This window comes from Lampetra planeri, unplaced genomic scaffold, assembly GCF_965212315.1.
Source record: "Lampetra planeri unplaced genomic scaffold, kcLamPlan1.2.h2 scaffold_2002, whole genome shotgun sequence".
NCBI lineage: Eukaryota > Metazoa > Chordata > Hyperoartia > Petromyzontiformes > Petromyzontidae > Lampetra > Lampetra planeri.
Genome location: NW_027614757.1, coordinates 1 through 19,591, shown reverse-complemented (window position 1 = coordinate 19,591; position 19,591 = coordinate 1). Strand labels below are relative to the sequence as shown.

At 40.2% G+C, this 19,591-nt stretch overlaps 1 protein-coding gene across 2 annotated transcripts; it reads right to left on the bottom strand.

Annotated features, from left to right (window-relative positions):
• Positions 1 to 263: 263 nt before the first annotated feature.
• Positions 264 to 1,834, bottom strand: LAMTOR2 (late endosomal/lysosomal adaptor, MAPK and MTOR activator 2). 2 transcript variants are annotated; one of them, XM_078623129.1, is made up of 4 exons: positions 1,767 to 1,834; positions 1,287 to 1,449; positions 1,071 to 1,160; positions 264 to 320 (listed from the first exon to the last, which is right to left on the bottom strand). In XM_078623129.1, exons 1-4 carry the CDS (start codon positions 1,832 to 1,834, stop codon positions 264 to 266), a joined length of 378 nt encoding a protein of 125 aa, XP_078479255.1. The 2 variants fall into 2 exon arrangements, with proteins under 2 accessions (XP_078479255.1, XP_078479256.1); XM_078623130.1 differs by lacking the exon at positions 1,071 to 1,160.
• Between the last annotated feature and the right edge of the window lie 17,757 nt (positions 1,835 to 19,591).

The following is a 19,591-nucleotide window of genomic DNA, read 5'->3' as shown; positions in this document are numbered from 1 at the left end:
ATTAATAGAATAAATCAAACAGTCGTTTTACCAGTCTTTTATATACCAACTTGCATGACAAAGGAGAACAAAGAGTTAAAATACACACAAATGATAGTTTGTATACAATGATTACAAATCCACCGCTTCACGATTGCATACTCCCTCCAATATGCATTTGCACTTTACAGACTGTGACAGTCGTCCATCAGTGACCTGGATCTTATGACTTTTTCATTTCCTGGCAGACAGAAGCTACAGGCAGACCCTCAGGCTGGTCTCCCTTACGATGCAGCCACTTGAGTTAATGGTTCTTCCAGGTACTCGACCAGAGCTTCTGCCTACAAACAACACAGAGTTTAGAAAGGTCATTCTCAGCACGGGCAATGTCTAATGCACGGTGTCTAACTGCAGCATACAGACAGTCTCCGGGGTAATCAGCACCCTTAAATGCAGAGTAAATGTGGGAAAAACATTTACATTGGAAACTCAGTGTCTCAAGTCTACACCCCACACACCTGTTTTTGCTATAATATAGCTGTGTGTCCCTTTTCGGTAGAAGAACTAGCTTTGAGACTCTGGAGTGCACTGAGGAAGTTGACAAAGAGCGCTAGGAGGAATCCCTAACTGTTATGCTAGCTGGAGGCAACTACAGTTTACAGCCTAGATGGAAAGACAGCAAGCTCAAATCACAACTGCCTTGCAAGACTGGCCAGATCACAATATGGACATCACAGTCTGCAAATCTTTTCACAAGATGAAAATACTGTGGCATCAGCAGTAACAAACATGTTGAACTGTGAACCCTGATCATTTCTCCGTCCATTGGTGAACTCTGGACCAAACTGCTGTATATGTTTAAGTTGCTAAAAGAAATCCCCAGAGTCTGAGATTGGTCTCAAACAAGCACTTTTTCATCTCAAAAAATGGAAAAATTAACCAAAGTGAATGAGGTTGCTGTACCCCAAGAAATACATCAACTTGGCAAGGTCCATCATCTGTCTGTATTTATGAAATACGAAATGAAAGACTGCAGGACATCTGTGGGTGACCAATGAAGTCAGCACTGTTTGTTGTGTTAAAACTCTCACCTTGGCTTTTAGCATTCCAAAGCCCACTGTCTCTTTGGCGTACATACACAGCAGCAGGTTGGCGACCCGTGTTATGGCCACTCTTCCCTCCTGACAAAGAAAACATGAGAGAATGACAAAGTGTCCCTTAAAACGCGTTTTAGGTTTGCCATAGGTCAAGTCTTCCAGAGGCCACTGATAGATCATATAATCGAGCCGAACAAATACTGTTCTTACCATACAATCCATGAGTATGAATTTGAGTTTGTCTTCGTTGAAAGCCTGGTGGCCATTCTTGTCATAGGCTGCCCAGATGTTGCTGGCAATGGCAGCTGTGACCCGTGCATCAGTGTCTCCATACCCAGAGTAGGCCAGCAGTGAACCTTCGTTATTCAGCAAACTGATTAAAATGTAAAGGGAATGTTTAAATTAAAGGTTGTACTATAAGACTTAAGTATCATTATGAGCACAACGTATATATAACTGCCTGTGTTGCATACACAGTCAACAAACCCTCCATTAGTATTAAAAATCCATATGAATAATGAATATCATGGATTCTGGTCATATGATGGCCACAGTGCCGATGACAACACGTGTTTGTTGTATGGAGGTTGGCGGCAGCTCAGCGCTAAAGTTGACGTCTAACAGTGGACATCCGCCGACCTGTATATTTACGGACTAGCGTCAGCCGCTAGCTAAGCTAACCATACTCACAGTGTGCTCTGGACTCCGTTAGTGTTCGCTTGGCTGAGAACCTGCGTTAGAGCTTTTGGTCGCAACATAGTTACACACTCACGAAAATGGAGTAAAGAATAAACGACGGTTTATTGGATGACAGAATGACTTCCCTCTGACTATGCAGTGAGTGTAGTGGTCAGCTGACTTAGATGTTTTCCTTCTTTTCCGGGTGTTCTCCCAATGCATTGTGGAACTTCTTCTTCGTGTTGTTGTTGACAAGCGATCAGTTTTAAAGTGCATCATCGCCACCCTCTGGATGAGAGTGTAACAGCAGATATTGCAGCCGGGCTGCACGCCTATATATTCCAATGTGAACATTTATGAGTAGATGGAATAGATATGGAAACGTAAAGAAGTATAAATATGAAAAAGTGCTGTTGGAATTTTTAATTCCCACGTTTTGAAAAGTGCCCAATAAAGGGTTAAGTTTATATTGCTTCCTGATGTTGGAGGGAGGGCCTTCCCGGACTAAACAACAATAACTCCCGATAACAATTTTCCTGGGTCGACTCGGTTACAACGTCATTTCAATCAAATAGGTAAGTAGATTTTTATTACCCGAATGTATGAAAGGTAAAAGTAGTATTATGTTAGTAGTAGCAGTATGTTAAAAACTGCGCCTCCTTATCCAAACTACAGAAGTAAAGCAGACTTGCGCCTCTGCCTTGGACGGACCATACGCAGGCGACCTACGCCGCCGTCAGCATTTATTGTTTACGTTTACTTCACACTATATCGATTGAAATTGGATGCGGTGACTCTAACAAGATCAAGACCAAGTTTTCTGCTCACTTTCCGCTCACAATAGCCTTTTGCAGGGTGGATTTTTGTCGTCGTACTACTGTGAGAGGTCGGGAAGTCACGTGACGTACATTTCTGGAGCGACGCGCCTCTCAAAAATCTATGTGTGGAATTCTGAGTCGTCATCGACAAGTCACTTCTAAAACCCAAAGCACAACCTGGCGTGTCAACCCGGTCGACAAACAGTTTGACACAGAAAACCTTTTAGAACCACTGCGGAGCCGTAACTAAAGTTGATATCGATGATTCCAGCGACGTGTGTCCCCGTTTCTTTACCATTACATTTATGTCTGTAAAGCTATGCTAGCATGACAGGTGATGTTTTACTTGTTGAACCTGTTCAACCCTCTGGATGATAAAATGATAAAATGATAGGAAGAGACATTTTATTCTGCGAGTCCGTTGAATCTGGTGAATCATCCTTCACAGCTTCACCGAGACACACCCAGTAGTATTTCTGCCAAAAGAGGGAAAGGGGAGAAGTATTTCTTTTTTGGACACTGAACAGATTTTGTTTTGAATTTTAGGCATTATTGGATAAAATACAAAATAACAACTCCCATTTAAGCATTGTATTGTATCGTTAAATTTACAAATTAACATTTAAATTAATAGAAAAAGCCTCATAGCAAGAAGGTCCCAGGTTCACTTCCTGGCCAGGGCTCTTTCTGTGTGGAGTTTTCATGCTCTGCGTGGGTTCTCTCCGGGTTCTCCGGCTTCCTCCCACTTCCAAAAGCATGCTGAGGTTACTTGGTCACTCTAAATTGTCCGTAGGTGTGAATGTGAGAGTGAATGGTTGTCTGTCTTTCATGTGGCCCTGCGAGGAGCTAGTGACTCCAGCCTGCGATCCGTAACCGGAATAAGCAAACGAATGAATGAATGATATTTAATTAAATTTATTTATTTTTTTGACAACATATGTATATTTAACACAAATTGCACACTGCACACTACACTTCTGTGTATTTATTTATTTTATAATATATATTTATTTTTAATTCTGTGTGTTGTTGTATTACAGTGTTGTGCTGCTGCTGGAATTTGAATACCTAATTTTCTGCAGGGATCCTATCTAATCTAAGATAATATCATTCAGGATCTGGATGTGTGGTGAGATAGCAACATTTAACTAATTTAAAGTTTGTGCCCTTTTACTCTTCAGGAACCAGGAGGATGTCTGTGGCCATGGCTAGAGCGGAGGGGGTCAATGTGTTGACTGTGACCTTTGACCCCAAAAGTCATTGGCCTCCATTGTGCCAGATCCTTAATGGTTTGTGCTACAACCCGGTGTGCTGCTCTGTGTCTCAGTCCATGAGGAGCAGCCAGAAAAATTCACAGTCCTTACTGGGGGTGAGTTGAAGTATTTTATGTCCTACTTCTTTTTCCACTCTAACACTTTTTTGGTGTTATAATCGTGAGTTCAACTTCCCACAGACATCAGAGTTAGAGTATGTCACAATGACTTAATTTCTGTGTGAACACCAAGTTGTTTGCATTCCATAAAACACTTCCACTAGCTCTTGGTTGATGAACAACACTACATGGTATTCCACACTCAACTAGACCATAACAACAAACCTGTTGGTAACGAATAAATAAGTGCTGTGTGTATGAGTAATTAAAATGAACAAAAAAGACACCAAGTGCTAAAAAACACAGTTTATGCTGACAGCTAATGTCCAATGTCCCAGTTGGCTTGGACAGGTTGGGAGCTAAGGACAGTGTTCCACTGGCAACTTCCTATCTACAGCTCAGAAAACAACTCACGATATCGACATGGACAATAGGTGGAGCAAACTGAATATGCTAGCTCTACCAGTGACACTTGGTAATTATTCTGTTACTTGTTATAAGAGTTTTACAAGTGTTTGTTGTTGATGCTCTTTGTTCCCTGTCTCAGGCTCTGCATATCATGGTTGGACTGCTCAACATTGGCATGGGAGTCATATTCATTTCCAGTGGGGATGACTTTTGGTGGCAGTGGGACGTGTCTCCGTTGTGGTTGGGAGGATTGGTAAGTCAGTTCATACTGTGGTGAAATTTCTGGGGTCTGTGATGAGCTGAAGAAAGGCGTTCTCAGGAGTCATCGGACGTCTTATGCAGGGGTATCTTTACTGCAGCCCAGGGCACTGATGAGACAATTGGTAACGCTATGCAATGAAATATGGAATTTACTTCAAACATACTTCTTTTGGCATCATAGGAGCCAACAGAATTTTCGTTTCCTTAAAATATAGGTAAAGATGTAATGAATGTACTATGGTTCAGAGGGCAGCTATTACTTTACCAGTCATATAATAAGTTAAAAAACAGAAATATGATTCAGACAGCAACATGTATATATTGCTTATATGTGCACACTATGTCAAAGCACCTTTTGGCTACATTAAGATTTAAGCTCTGCACCGCACATTGCCCCTTTTAATGAGCTATGCAGGTAGCATGGTGGTGGTGTCAATACAGCCAACAACAAACAGTTGGAGGTGGTCACATTGATCAGGTCTCATACATCTCTATCTGTGTCCAGAGCTGCACGTAGAACATTCCTCTTTTGATCAGATTATTCAGGATAGATGAATATAAAAGGCCAGCAGATTTCCTCTTCCGGCAATCAACATTATACCGGTAGACAGCACTCAACTACATTTCCACACTGATCATAAAATGTGATTTTTTTTTTTATTCTGGTTTGCACAGAAGACAGAATATCATGATTTGTTTCCTCTTTCAGTTTGTGCTGTTTGGCATCTCTTGTATTTTGTCTGAGAAGTACCCGAGTCCATGTCTGGTAAGTCTCTTCATTTATTTTGTTTGTCTGAAATATCCTCAAATTTTATCCCCCTGTCGTTTTTCTTGTTCCATTCAAGAGAAAAACAGTGTGCTGGATTTTAAAAATAGTGTTTGGTTTTCCAACTCTAATTCACATCATTGCTATATAATGCAGTTGAACAGCATCTGGACGTACAGCCTCCAGAATGTCCATTAAAATGCACTTGTCTCCAAATGTCATTAAATTAAGTATTAAATCTTGTTTTGCTGCAGATTCCCTTTTAGAGTTCATTTGGGAGGTTGTTACAATATATGCTGATATAAACATGTATTTTGTCTGTGAAAATGTTTCAACATAAACCAGCAAGCTTTTCTTTTCATTTTCTAAGGTCATCGTCAATGTGATTCTGCATCTGGCTGGAGTTGGCCTTGCTATTGCAGCAATTGTCCTCTACTCTATCAGCATGGCTGACATATGGTTGTGGTCCATGTGCGATGATTATGATTATGACTGGGAGCAAGAAGCAGAATCAAGGCCAACTATGTCTCCCGAGGAAAGGGACCGTGCAGGAGAGTTGCTTGAGAGGGAAAAACCCGTCTTCTTGTAAGTAAGAAAATGTCTGTGGAGGTTTGAAGTCTTGCAGGTCATTGTGTTCTGAGGTTTATCATTGGCAGCTGGACTTTCTCCATTGACTGAAGACGTTTCACCTGTATGGGTCATTAATACCACAAGACCTTTTGGGTCTCATCAGGGTGACAACGACCAGCGTCACACATTGTCATCAGGGTCATGTGGTTGTTGATCTGCCTGAGGAGTGCAAAGATCATTGCCCAGGCAGATCAACACCCCTTTATCAAACGTTTGTATGATAATTACTCTAATTCCACTGGTGTTATTTAGTCAAAATAAATCAAATAAATAGGTTCTTTGTGTCCCAACAGTCAGTTCTCAGAGGCATCAATGGTGTGCTGATCATCTTGGCAGCTCTGGAGCTCTGCCTCGTCATCAGCTCTGCTGTCTTGGGGATCAAGGCACTGAGGAGCAGAGGAAAGGAGCAAAACAAGGTGGGGATGCAAAAGCACATTTTATGTTTTTACATTTATCCTACTTCTTCCCTCTGTACACATTTTATGTGTGTGACTGTATGCCTGACGGAGTAGAAATATCAAGGTTCTGATGTGTACACGAACACTAGAGCTGGATTTGGTGTTTCCTTTGTTTACTTTAGTGACTGAATGTGAGCGGATCTTGTTACCACAATAACTCCAACAAAACTCCAACAAAAAACACCTTGGGCAGTTGTAGTGTCTCTCCAGACAGAAATACTGCTCCGAGAGCTGGGAAAGTCATGTGACAGTAACAGGCCAATCACGGTTGTTTCCGCAAGTGGTTAATCAGACGGCCCATCGGGTTCTTGCTGTGAACTATTCTGACAGGAGCCATTTAAGTTTAGAGTAGCGTGATTATGATATTGTAGTTGTTATCGGTCTTATTTGATCATTCCTCTGCACAGGATTCACAGATGTGTGTAGCCAAAGTTGTTTTCAGCGGAAAACGGTGCACGACAAAAGGAACACTAAACCCTGTTTTAGATCTGAGGACCTGTATAAGATCTGAGTGGCTAATTTTTAATTTCTATGGTAACATCTCAGCTGAAAAAATGTAATCTGGGCAGACGGTTAAAACAATCTTACAGGACTCGAAACTGCAAGCTAAACGGAAAGATGAAGTCAAATGTCCCTTATATCTAATGTTCCGGCTCAGTGACGTTCAGGTGACTGTTGCCCACCTTGTACTGACTACAGTGATGAGAATGGAATATATCTTTGTAGTCAACTTTGCAAAAATTACATTTTTCTTTCTGCAAGATTAGTTTCTATGCTTTAACTGCTTTGTCGTTTGATTTAGGGTTCTGGAGACCCAGAAAAATATCAGCCACTCTTGGAGGACATCACAGCCTGAAGGAAAGTCTGAACCCACACCCTGCTTCATCCTGCCTGCTGTGCTATAATAATATTGTAGTTTTATATCATTGACTGTGTAATGTAATGTCAGTGATTTACCAAACAAAGCTGTCTCTGCCAAAATTCTTGGTGTTTTCCAAGAATGGTGTTTGGGGATGCTTAAATATTTGCACTTAATTTGTAGTAAGAGTGACTTAATGTCTTATGTATGCTCATTTCTCCTTTTGTTTTTTTTTTCTAAAATAAGAGACATTACTGTATCACTACAGCTCTTTGCACAATTACTCTCGTATGATGTGGCCAGTTGGGTTAATGATTCTTTCTGCTAAGCAATTCATGTACCTTTATTATTCTGTAAACTGGTTAAAATGTAAAAGGATCTTTCTATATCCAAAAGCTGAGCATTAGTAGTGTTCAACAACTAATGAAATTTGACTCTGAGTAGCAATGAGCACAATTGTATGTAAAGAGAATGTAAGGGCTTGTCGTAAAAATATCAAAAATTCTTACAAGCCACTGCGGTATATTAACCAAACAATTAAATCCTCAGCACGCTGACATCAACTTTATTATCATCTTTTATTTGAGGAAACAACACATTTTGCGTCCTGCGTCATCAGGTTCACCTCTGGTCCGACCGTTCACAGGTGACGTCAGCGTGAGACCACAGGCCAGACCTATACAGAAATACAAATACGGATACAATATCTATATCTCAAGCTTGGATAGCACTGGATAAGTATCTCCGGGTTTTGTGAATTATCGTTTGCCCATACAGTATGTAAGTAGAAGTGTCACCATGTTCTTGTTCTGTTTCATGATCGATGCCGCTGTGTTTACTGTTTGAGAGTTGTTCAGAAAAAATGAAATAACGAAGATGGTCATGTGACCGAAAGGCGTTTAAACTCACCTGTGAAATGCCCAGGTCAGCCCTGAGGTGAACTTGATGACGCTGAGGGCGAAACGCATTGTTCCCTCCAATAAAAGTGATAGTACAGTCGATGTCATTGTGCTGAGGATGTAGTCGTTGGGCTCATATACACCGAGGTATGTTGTTCCTATGAGTAACTTGGACGTATGTAGCTTCAATGTGTTGTGAATAAATGAAAACCCATGAAAATGACTTGGTATCTTCTTCCAGGAATTTATTTGTACAAACTGAATATCTGGTTTCATTTCACAAGTTTCACTTTACTGACAGATGCATAGATTTACGTACTAGCATCATGCGCTAGCTATGCTAACTTCGTGCTCTGAAGCGGTTTGTTTGCTTTCGTAACTTCACTACTCCCTAATATTTATTCACGTCTGTCTGACAACTTTAAAGTCCATTATCGCCACCCTGTGGATTACACAGTGGCTGTCTATACAGATTCCAGTTCCTTTCCGTCGTTCCTGCACTCCTCGTGGATATCTTCATCCGTGTCCCCATCTCACAGCAGATGTCCTCCAACCTTAGATGACCTCTGACGCCACTCTGGTTCTTTTTTCTGCCGCTAGTGTGAGGTACTAGTCGGTTCTTCAGTTTTTGTACTTGTTATTTTGCAAAATAACACAAAATATAAAAGTCAGTTCAATTCATTCAGATTAAATGGTTGGCAAAGGGTTAAGTTTCTATTGCTTCCTGATGTTGGAGGGAGGTCCTTCCTGGAATACACCGCAGTCATCCCTGAACAATAACTGCGTCTGCACTTTGCATTCAGGTCCATCCGGTTGTACTTTCACTGCGATCAAATAGGTAAGTATATTTTCATGATCTGTTTGTATCTAACAATAATAATGAGGCAAATCAATATCCAGACTGTGACTTACACAAAGGGTAAAAAAACCCACAACAAGCCCGTTGAACAAACTGGACTTGACAGGGAGAAAGTTGTCAACGTACTGAAGTCGCCATTGCTGCAACAGTGACGCAGTAACTGTAGTTCATGCAAGACTGTGGAAGTGATTATATCTATCTGAGGACGATGGTTTTGTCCTCTTAGTTTTCTGTGAAGTATTCCAACATCCATTTTGACTTTGGTTTTAAATGTACAAATCTGGTTGAATCTGCATGAGGATTCGGTGATTGTGAAAAGATGTTTTCCTTGCCTCTGTCATGTTGTCTGTTGTTGGGAATTGGTGCTTTACGAAATTTCCCAGTCATTCTAGTCTCATCCCACATAACTGAATAAAGTAAAAAAAAACGTTATGTGGATTTTTGTTTGGAGAATCTAAATAAATAGTACTATTACCACTTTGGGCTGACATGAGTATTCTGTGCTTGTTTCATTCAGAAACCTTGTGTTTGTTCCCATTTAGTCTCCAGGAGCCAGCAAGATGTCTGTGTCCATGACCAGAGCAGATGGGGTCACTGTGTTTACCATGACCTCTGACCCCCAAAGTCAGTGGCCCCCTTTGTGCCAGATCCTCAAGGGTCTGTGCTACAGCCCAGTGTGCTGCTCCGTGTCTCAGTCCCTGAGGGCGATCCAGAAAACCTCTCAGTCCGTATTGGGGGTGGGTAGCACTTTTTTTTAATTTACCATGTCTTTTTCCATAATTTACAACAATTTACTAACTTATTTGCTAGTTCAAACTGAACATTAGTGTTCAGCATTACTCTCCTTTAATTTTATCAGTGACTCTTGCTTTCTTCCTACAGTTCCACAAGTGCTTGTTGTTGATGCTGTTTGTTCTTCATCCCAGACTCTGCAGATTATGGTTGGACTGCTCAACGGTGGCTTGGGAGCCATTCTCATGTGCAGTCAGGGAGGATCTTGGTGGCAAATGGATGAAACTTGGTTTCCTGTCTGGTTGGCAGCATTGGTGAGCAAGTTTATCAATATGATATTATTCATGCAGCAACATGTTTCATTTGTGAAAGTCAGAAATGTCTGTTTTCATGGAGAATTTAACTGGGAAGTATGAAGATAGGACCTAAACATCATATTATGATCAATCTTTCTCACATTCTACCTATTAATTAAACTTGTAGACAAGTCAGCACAGCAAAAACACAACAACAGTCATTTAGTGTATCTTGGGCCACATATACATAAATACATAAACAGAACCCTTCCCAACCTCCAAACCTTAAGCAGAATTAATTAAGCCAAGTTTTCCATCTGAACCTGAATTTGGAATGACTATTTCCATGTAAACCCAATGGAAAATTCAGAATTGTTTAATTCAGAATAACTAATTCAGATTAAAAACATCATGTAACCGTAGCCACGGACTATATTTGGGACTGAACAAAAAGGTTTTTTATACTTGATATGTTGATTTTTTTTTTTTCTCTTCTCAGTTCGTGCTGTTTGGTATCTTCTGCATTTTGTCAGAGAAGTATCCCAGTCCATGTCTGGTGAGTGATGTTGTGATCTGAAATATAGTACATCAGCATCACTAATAACTCCTCTGTTTACAACAATTGTTTTGATTTACTTTTACATTGTCTAATCTTATTCTGTAAAAACTGGCAAGCTCTTCTTCTTTATGTTTTAGGTCATCTGCAATGTGATTCTGCATCTGGCAGGAGTTGCCTTTGCTATTGCCGCCATTGTCCTCTACTCTATTAATATCGCCAACATTGGGTTTTGGTGGATGTGTGACAGGAATGATAACTACTGGGATTCCTATCCGTATCAGACACCAAAGCCAACTTTGTCTGCTGCTGAAAGGAGAAAGCAGGAGAATTGCTTGGAAGCAAAAGAGCTTCTTATTGTAAGTGTGTAAAATGTCTTTGAAGGTTCTTCCAGGTCATTGTATATGCTGAGGTAGGCAGCTGGACTTTCTCAGTTTCTTGAAGATCTTTCACCTCTCATTCAAGAAGCTTTCTTAGGTCTAAATGACTTTGAGGAGTGAGACCTCTGTCATGCGTATTTCAAGTTTTTGCCTGAGGAATAATCTTTGCTGTGTATTGTAAGTGGAGACCTAAGATCACTACACGGCACCTTTTACCTGAAATTAAAAATTTAAACATTTTTTTGTGTCCCACCAGTTACTTGTCAGAGGCATCAATGGTGTGCTGATCGTCTTGGCAGCTCTGGAGCTCTGCCTCGTCATCAGCTCTGCTGTCTTGGGGATGAAGGCACTGAAGAACAGAGGAAAGGAGAAAAGCAAGGTAGTGGATGCAAAACTACATTTAAGTCCCTAACCCTGAGCATCACCCAACTGGGGGACTTTTGTACTGAAGAGGAACACAAGTGTGCAACAATGCACAAATCAAAAGAATATAGTAATATTGTATATCAAATTAAACAGCAGAGCCTGGAGTACAAGAATATACAAGTCAGTTTGACATACCTCAAACACCAACTAAATTAATTGTTAAATATCAAAATCTGTGTGGCTCCACCGAGTCAACCCACTAGCCGCATTTCTGACTCTTAACGCTGTGGTACTTTATGCAAAATGCATAAACAACTCCTCAAACAAAAGTAGGCAGTCCACAGATTCCAAACATATCCATCAAAGCTCTTAATGTCAAAGTGTTCCTTATTATTATTATTATGGGTTTGCAATTTTTGAGCAGAGGCCTGAAAAATAGCTCAGGACTGATAAGGTTTAAAAGGATTTTTTATTGTATGTGAGATCCACACTCACACTGCTGCAGGCTGACCCGTTTAAAAAAAAAAACAAAAAACAGGAAGCTTTGTAGCGGTCTGAGCTGATGTGATTATTTTATGATTTTTTTTGTGTGCCTTGTGAGCATGAGAGGAACCACTCCTCTTGCTGCAACTGTTTATTCTGTTTTATAAAAAACTACTGTATTAGAGAGAGAGACCTAGGTAACCTTAAATTTTGATAATTATCACTTCTTTTTATTGCTTTTTTGTGTGACTCCATTTGATCGAAGAGGAAGAAATATCCCAGTCTCTGATCGGTATGATTGTTTTTTAGGGCTCTGAAGATCCAGAAAAATACCAGCCACTCTTGGAGTCCGTCACAGCCTGAAGGAACATCTCTGCTCACCCTGCCTGTTCGGACTTTAATAACGTGCTTTTGTGTCACTGATGATGTACTGTAATATCAGTGATTTACCAGCTGTAATCATTTAAACTGGGGATGCCTAAATATATTTGCACTTAATTATAGACAACGATATAAAATCTGGCCAAAGACAGATTACTGCCTTTTTATTTGATATATTTGAGTCATATGTTTTGAGAAATAAATGGATAATGGAATACCACACATTTTGTTATGATTTGTGAAACCCATTTATGAAAGCATGAAGCTGGTTGTTGACCAGTTTGCTGTAGCTCCGTCTATTGCTGACTGTCCATATATGCACGTAGTAGAGCGCCAAATGAATTTCCGACTAAGGCTGATTGGAGAAGCGAATTACAATTTGGCAAAAGACATGTCTTTATTGTTAACAGAAGATTAAGTCTCAGTGGACATCAGTGAAAGCGGTCAGTTGAATTAGGTGCTTCATTTCAAAGGAAAATTCCCACCCTGGTAGTTCTGTTGATGAAGCTTGATGTTGAGACAACTTTGATTTGCTGTAGCTGACTAGTAAAGTACTGGAAAGTTCGAGGTCTTTGTGATTGAGTGAGACAGAGAAAGGCAGCTGTGTGATCGGGTGGAAAACACAAGATGTCCTACTGTGTGGTAAAGAGAAAGTAACTCAAAATGTACATTTTTATATTGTTTTTATGATGTAGTTCATGGAATGTCAAACCCTGTGGCTTACATCGATTGACATTAACTGACATTTGTGCAGATTTCTTTTTTCTTCACTTTTTGTCAAATTTCTAACCTCCACATTCTACATACGGCAAGAGCACTGGTTTGATAAAAAAAAAAAAAAAAACGTTACAAAATAGCAACATATTTCTATCCCTTTTGCATTACAGAGGGCGACTGCCATCGAATGGTATAAAATTGAGCTGACTGACTTTAATTTACTTACTTAATTTTATTGCAAAATTTCTAACCCCTCCACCTAACAACAGCCAACTAGTAGTCTTACCTCGGACAGAGCTCCAGCATTCCTCTGTGGAGATGTGATGATCTCTGGAAAGACCTGAAAATGGCTGTGCAGCAATGCTTCCCATCTAACCCCTCAGACCTTGACAGAATAGTCAGAAAATAAAAGGATAATAAATACCCCAGATACAGGCGTGTCAAGTTTGTAGCATTGTACCCAAGAAGAGGTGTGATCGTAATTATGGGACATTTTGTGGACATCTGACAAAAGAGGAGTTCCGGTGTGTGACTACCTTCCAGATGTTTTTGAGCTTCAAATCTATTATTTAATATGATCACTGCGTAACTGTCACATACTTAAGGTAAAATATGTGTATTGTTTTACTTAAGCAGGTATAACTTTGTGTGTGTGTGTGTGTGTGTCTTGACTACAGCCGAAATACATCTGTATTTGTATTTGATAGGATTGTTGAGTGAAACCAGTGCGCTGGCAGGTGCGGTCCTCATTCTGCTCTACAAACACCCACCCCACTCCTGTGAATAAATATGAGCACTTTAAGACTCCAGCCTTAAATGAAAGTAGCACAGGAAGAGAGCAACACAAACATCTCCAGTTTAAGTTTTACTTTTCTGTCCCAGTTGTGCATGACGGACACATTCCACAATGTACCAGATTCTGAAAACTCCTTCCAGCCAGCGAGTGAACTGCTTAATGTACAAGATCCACATGCAGACCAGTGTTACTGCAGTCCTCGGGGTGAGTCATATGCTTAAATACATTCACACACCTGTCTTGTATCTTCTTGAACTGTTGTGTGATGAAGAGATACAACACCTTAGTCATCCTCTGCAGACTGTACAGATCATGGTGGGTCTGTTCAACATTGGTCTTGGACCAGGACGGACAAGCACATACTCTGGAGATTTGACCGGCTTAGGAGCTGCATACTGGCTTGGTGCTGTGGTAAAAAAGAAACATGTTGCTATAATGTGCTGAAAAAAAACTTTGGGAATGCAGTCAGTTCCATTGCAGTGTTAAATATTGTTTTCAGAAATGCTGGTAGTTTCACGTGTCAACGAACATTCTCCTTACTGTTCTCTACTCTGACACATCTGCCATCTCATTTCATCATCTCATTTTTTATTTTAGTTCATTGTTTCAGGAATCATGTCGATTTTGGCAGGACAGTTTCCTTCTTCAGGTTTGGTAGGTAAAGGCCTGCTTACTTATTCATTTCTCTTCATAGCTTCAATGAACAGTTGTGTGATGTGAAGGGCTCCTTCTTTTCAGGTGGGCTTCACTGTTTTCATGAATATTGCTGGAGCCATATTTGCCATTACGGCCAATGTGTTGTATGATATCGACGTAAGAAAAGCCTCCCTCCTCTGGATGTGTGAAAACTGCAGTGACAGCGAGAACTGCAGAAAGGTGGCACTATTTGCCCAGGTAACCTAAATTGGAACACTCACACAGACACACACACACACACACAGACACACACACACACACACTTGATTATTATTGAAATATATCATTGTCCAATGGAATGGGAATCATGTTGTATTATTTGCTGAATAAATCCTATTCTAATACATTACCGTATTACAGCTAATTCTTCAGAGTGTGGTTTAAAAATAATTCCAAAATGCATATTAGACATACTGATTGTTAAATCAATTTTAATATGATATAAATACATGAAAAATCTATTTTTATCCATCAGCGGATGTTGACCTACATGGACATTACATTGACTGCTCTGGCTGTTCTACAACTGTATGTCAACATTAAGTTTTCCATCCTGGGCATCAAGGCTTTGACTGGTGACATGACAAAGGAAGAGGTACGAACTATGAATTGGACGCCAGCTGAGTGGTGCATCCAAACAGATGTAGCCTTTAATATTTGGAGTGGAGCTTTTACATTGATGAATTCAGTCAGGACTCACTTGTACAACTAAAATTGTGGTTCTGCTTAATGTAGATTATGTTTTTTCTGTGCCAACAGGTTGAAAATCATGGTGCAATTCCACAGCCAGAGTTACAAGATGACCGCCTGATCAGTCCTGGTGCTTAAAATCTCTTTAGCTAAATGTTATTGGTAATAGTTAGACATATAGAGTGATTAGTAGTAGCAGAAGTGTTGAGATGCTTTTATTTTGAAGAGCCCTAATAGGGAAAGGAAAGTTTGACTGTTGCTTCGTGAACTCTTCCTCTATCAGACAGGTGTAGAAAGCAGACCAGGTAAGGCCAACAACAGTCACAACAGTCTCACACACAATCTGACACATTATAATATTAAAAGAAAACGGGGAATGTTTGTGGGGACAAAGAAAACCAAAGCAAAACATAGAGACAATCGTATATGTGGGGTCAACATGCTGGAGCCCACAATTTCAAATACCTGTACTTTTTGTTGCCTTTTTTTGTTTTTGTGCTGGGTTTAGAAAGAGATTAGTGTGCTGAGTGCATGAAAGTCAGACACAAGGAAGTTTCTTTTCTGTGAATACTGAACTTCCTGCACACCTAATAACAAAACTTCCATTATGCTCAGAACTTGTAGAACTAACTTTTAAGTTACCGTCTAATGTTTTACTGGCTGAAAGTGCAACATGATGCATGTTAACAAATCATCATCATTTCAGGGGAAATGCATATACAGCAGCAACAACAAAAAAACACCAGTGTTTACATGTTTAGATTTCTCTCACTGACCACACACAGACGAAAATAAATACCAGTGACTTGTGTACCTTTCTTATACAGTATATCTTAGGTCCAAGTGAATGTGTCTGTAGTAAGCAACTTACCAGTAATGTCATGGTTGTCCTGAAAGAAACAATTATTGCAAAAATTAAAATGATTTGCCTTCATTAACTATTATTTAGAATATAAGCAATGACTAATGCCTAGAAATGCCTAGAAAGAGCACCACAGATGCAATATTTGCACTGAGGATGCTGATGGAGAAGTACAGAGAAGGTAGGAAGGAGCTGCATTGTGTTTTTGTAGATTTAGAGAAGGCATATGACAGGGTGCCAAGAGAGGAATTGTGGTTTTGTATGAGGAAGTCAGGAGTGTCAGAGAAGTATGTTGGCTTGGTGCAGGACATGTATGAAGGTAGTAGAACAGTGGTGAGGTGTGCTGTTGGAAGGACAGAAGACTTCAAGGTAGAGGTAGGACTGCATCAAGGATCGGCCCTGAGCCCCTTCTTGTTTGCTTTGGTTATGGATAGGTTGACAGATGAGGTCAGACAGGAGTCTCCCTGGACTATGATGTTTGCAGATGACATTGTGATCTGTAGTGAGAGTAGGCAGCAGTTGGAAGAGAACCTAGAAAGGTGGAGGTTTGCTCTAGAGAGAAGAGGAATGAAGGTCAGTCGTAGCAAGACAGAGTATATGTGCATAAATGAAAGGGAGACCAGTGGAAAAGTGAGGTTACAGGGAGCAGAGGTGGTGAAGGTGCAGGAGTTTAAGTACTTAGGATCAACAGTGCAGAGTAGTGGAGACTGTGGAAGAGAAGTGAAAAATAGGGTGCAGGCAGGGTGGAACAGCTGGAGAAAAGTGTCAGGAGTGATTTGTGATAGAAGAGTTTCAGCTTAGGTGAAGGGAAAGGTTTACAGGACTGTGGTTAGACCAGCTATGATGTATGGTTTAGAGACACTAGCGATAGGCAGAAGACAGGAGGCAGAGCTGGAGGTGGCAGAGTTAAAGATGCTGAGATTCTCTTTAGGAGTGACCAGGATGGACAGGATTAGGAATGAGGTCATCAGAGGGACAACACAGACAGGAAGGTTAGGAGAAAAAGCTAGAGAGGCTAGATTGAGATGGTTTGGACATGTGCAGAGGAGGGACAGTGGATACATTGGTAGGAGAATGTTAGAGATGGAGTTGCCCGTTAGGAGACAGAGAGGAAGGCCAAAGAGGAGGTTTATAGATGCAGTGAGGGAGGACATGGAGGTAGTTGGAGTCAGAGTAGAGGATACAGAGAACAGGGAAAGATGGAAATTGATGATTCGCTGTGGCAACCCCTGAAGAGGGACAAAGCCGAAAGAAGAAGAAGAAGATAAGCAATGACTAAAAGATGCGTTGGGCTGTTCACCTAATCATTAATAGTGATCCATTTGACTGACTGTTCCATCTGCACACTAAATTATTGAGTGAATCTGAACAATTGCTCATGTCATTAAAAAACACCACTCACACATTCTTGGCTTAACAAAGAGGTCCTTCTTCTGCATTTTAACATTTTATTCAGTGCATTTCCTCAGTTCATACAGAACAGAAATCACTATGGGAAAGCCCAGACTTTCATTATCATGGACAGGTTTCAAAATATTTTATTTTTTTCAAAATATTTTCTGAGCATATACATGCATCTACATGTCTGTGTGAGCTGGAATATGTTTCTGTCGTTTGGCAAATTGACACTGTTCCAGTTTTTTAAATTAATATTGCATATATTGTTTCATAATCTTTATTGACATTCAGCTGAGCTGTCATCACTGCGGAGGACGTCTGTTACTTTGTTCAAAGACGAACCGCTGTCCATGTTGGCTGACTCTAAGACCATGTGGACACACCGACCTTTGAGGGTTCTTTGTGGTCCATCATGGTACAGCATCATCCCTGTTCTTGGGGTAAGAGGAGCTGAGATGCATTAACTTTCACCGAAACGTTTGAATTTCAATCTTTATTACTAATTTACCTCTAACCTCATCATTCATTTTGGTGGATCAAATGTTATATACATTTTCCAACATGTTTCTTTTCTTTCTTCTCTTGAATCTTTTAAAGACTATACAGATTCTGATTGGTCTGTTCAACATTGGACTTGGACCAGGACGAACAAACATGCAACCTGACAATTTGCCCTATTTGGAGGCTGCTTACTGGCTGGGAGCTGTGGTAAAATACGTAAAATTCATGAAGAGCTGATTATGTAGAAATCATTATTGTCATTATACTGTCTACTGTGTGAATTAAGTCTTGTAAACTTGCAACATTTTTTTAATTGAATATCGATCAGAATCAGAATCAGCTTTAATCGCCATGTATGAAGAACCGTTCAAGCAATGTTTCTCTGCCTCTCTATAAACAGTTAAATGCTAAAGTACAAATCAAACAGTTAAATAAAAAAGAAACTATACTGACAATAAAATGTATGTGCGATATTTAACAGGAGAAGTGCAGCTCAGAGTGCAGACAGTCAGACAGTCAGATAAGTGCAGATGAATGACACAGAATGATCCATGTCTGCTCCTCTCCATTTAGTTCACCTTAGTTGGACTTCTGACACTTCTGAGCTCGGTGTATCCATCTTTTATCATGGTAAGTAAATCCAAAAACTGACGTTTCGCACATCACTGTCAAAAGAGCTTTTTCATGATCAGATCCTCTTTGAACTCAAGTGTTAATGAAGCAATTATTCCTTTCAGGTGGGCTCTGTTGTGTTATTCAATGCATTTGGATCAATCTTTGCTGTTATTGCTTTGATTCTATATGGCAAAGACCTAGCAGAGTTTTCTGTCTTCTGGTTTTGTGAGTCTGGCTGGTCCAGCACTGAAGATGACAAATGCCTGCGTGTGGCAGCTATTGCCCAGGTAAACACTGATTCGCTGTGTGCCAACAACTGACATGCAAATCTCTCATCTTCTGGTTTGGATGCTCAATTCCACATAATGGATTCGACCACATATTATTTTTGTCTGATTTAACAATCACATCTTTCTTTCTTTCTGTCTTTCAGAGACTGTTGACAGGCATGGACATTACCTTGATCATTCTAGCTGTTCTCCAGTTGTGCATAAACTGTCCACTCACCATTCTGGCAATCAAGAGTTTGGTCTTTGGGAAGAACGAAGAGGTGTGAAGAAACATCATCATTTCTTCACACATTCAGGCGGTTGGTGTCATGTGAAAGTGATGCTTATCTTGTGCCAACAGGGTGAAGTAAAGATGAAGAATATCAGCAGCTTTTGACCAGTACTGGTGCTTAAACAGAACAGATGAATTTACACTCTACAGACTATTGCTTAAAGGAGCAGTATATATGACTGCTAACATTTTGTGGCTCAGATTGCAGTTTTTTGTGTCTCGCTATTGATATACATGCATCTGATATGTCTTCTCTTTAGACATTGAGTATGCAAAAACACATTTCTTATGCTGGAGTAATCATCAGCTCGTAATTTTTGCACGTGCGTCATTATACCAAGGATACAGCTTTTTAGATGTGACGTTTATGTGGGTTTGATCTCAAACTAGGCTCCTTTCCTCCTCAACATGTGTAGACTGTCTCCTCAGAGCCAGTGACTAAACTGTTGAATTATTTCTTTGAGTCAAAAGACAAAT

Coding starts and splice junctions, on each gene's coding strand:
- LAMTOR2 (XM_078623129.1), bottom strand. CDS start 1,834: ATGTTGCGACCAAAAGCTCTAACGCAGGTTCTCAGCCAAGCGAACACT. Junction 1,450..1,766: donor AACGGAGTCCAGAGCACACT/GTGAGTATGGTT, acceptor CATTTTAATCAG/TTTGCTGAATAACGAAGGTT. Junction 1,161..1,286: donor TCATACTCATGGATTGTATG/GTAAGAACAGTA, acceptor TTTCTTTGTCAG/GAGGGAAGAGTGGCCATAAC.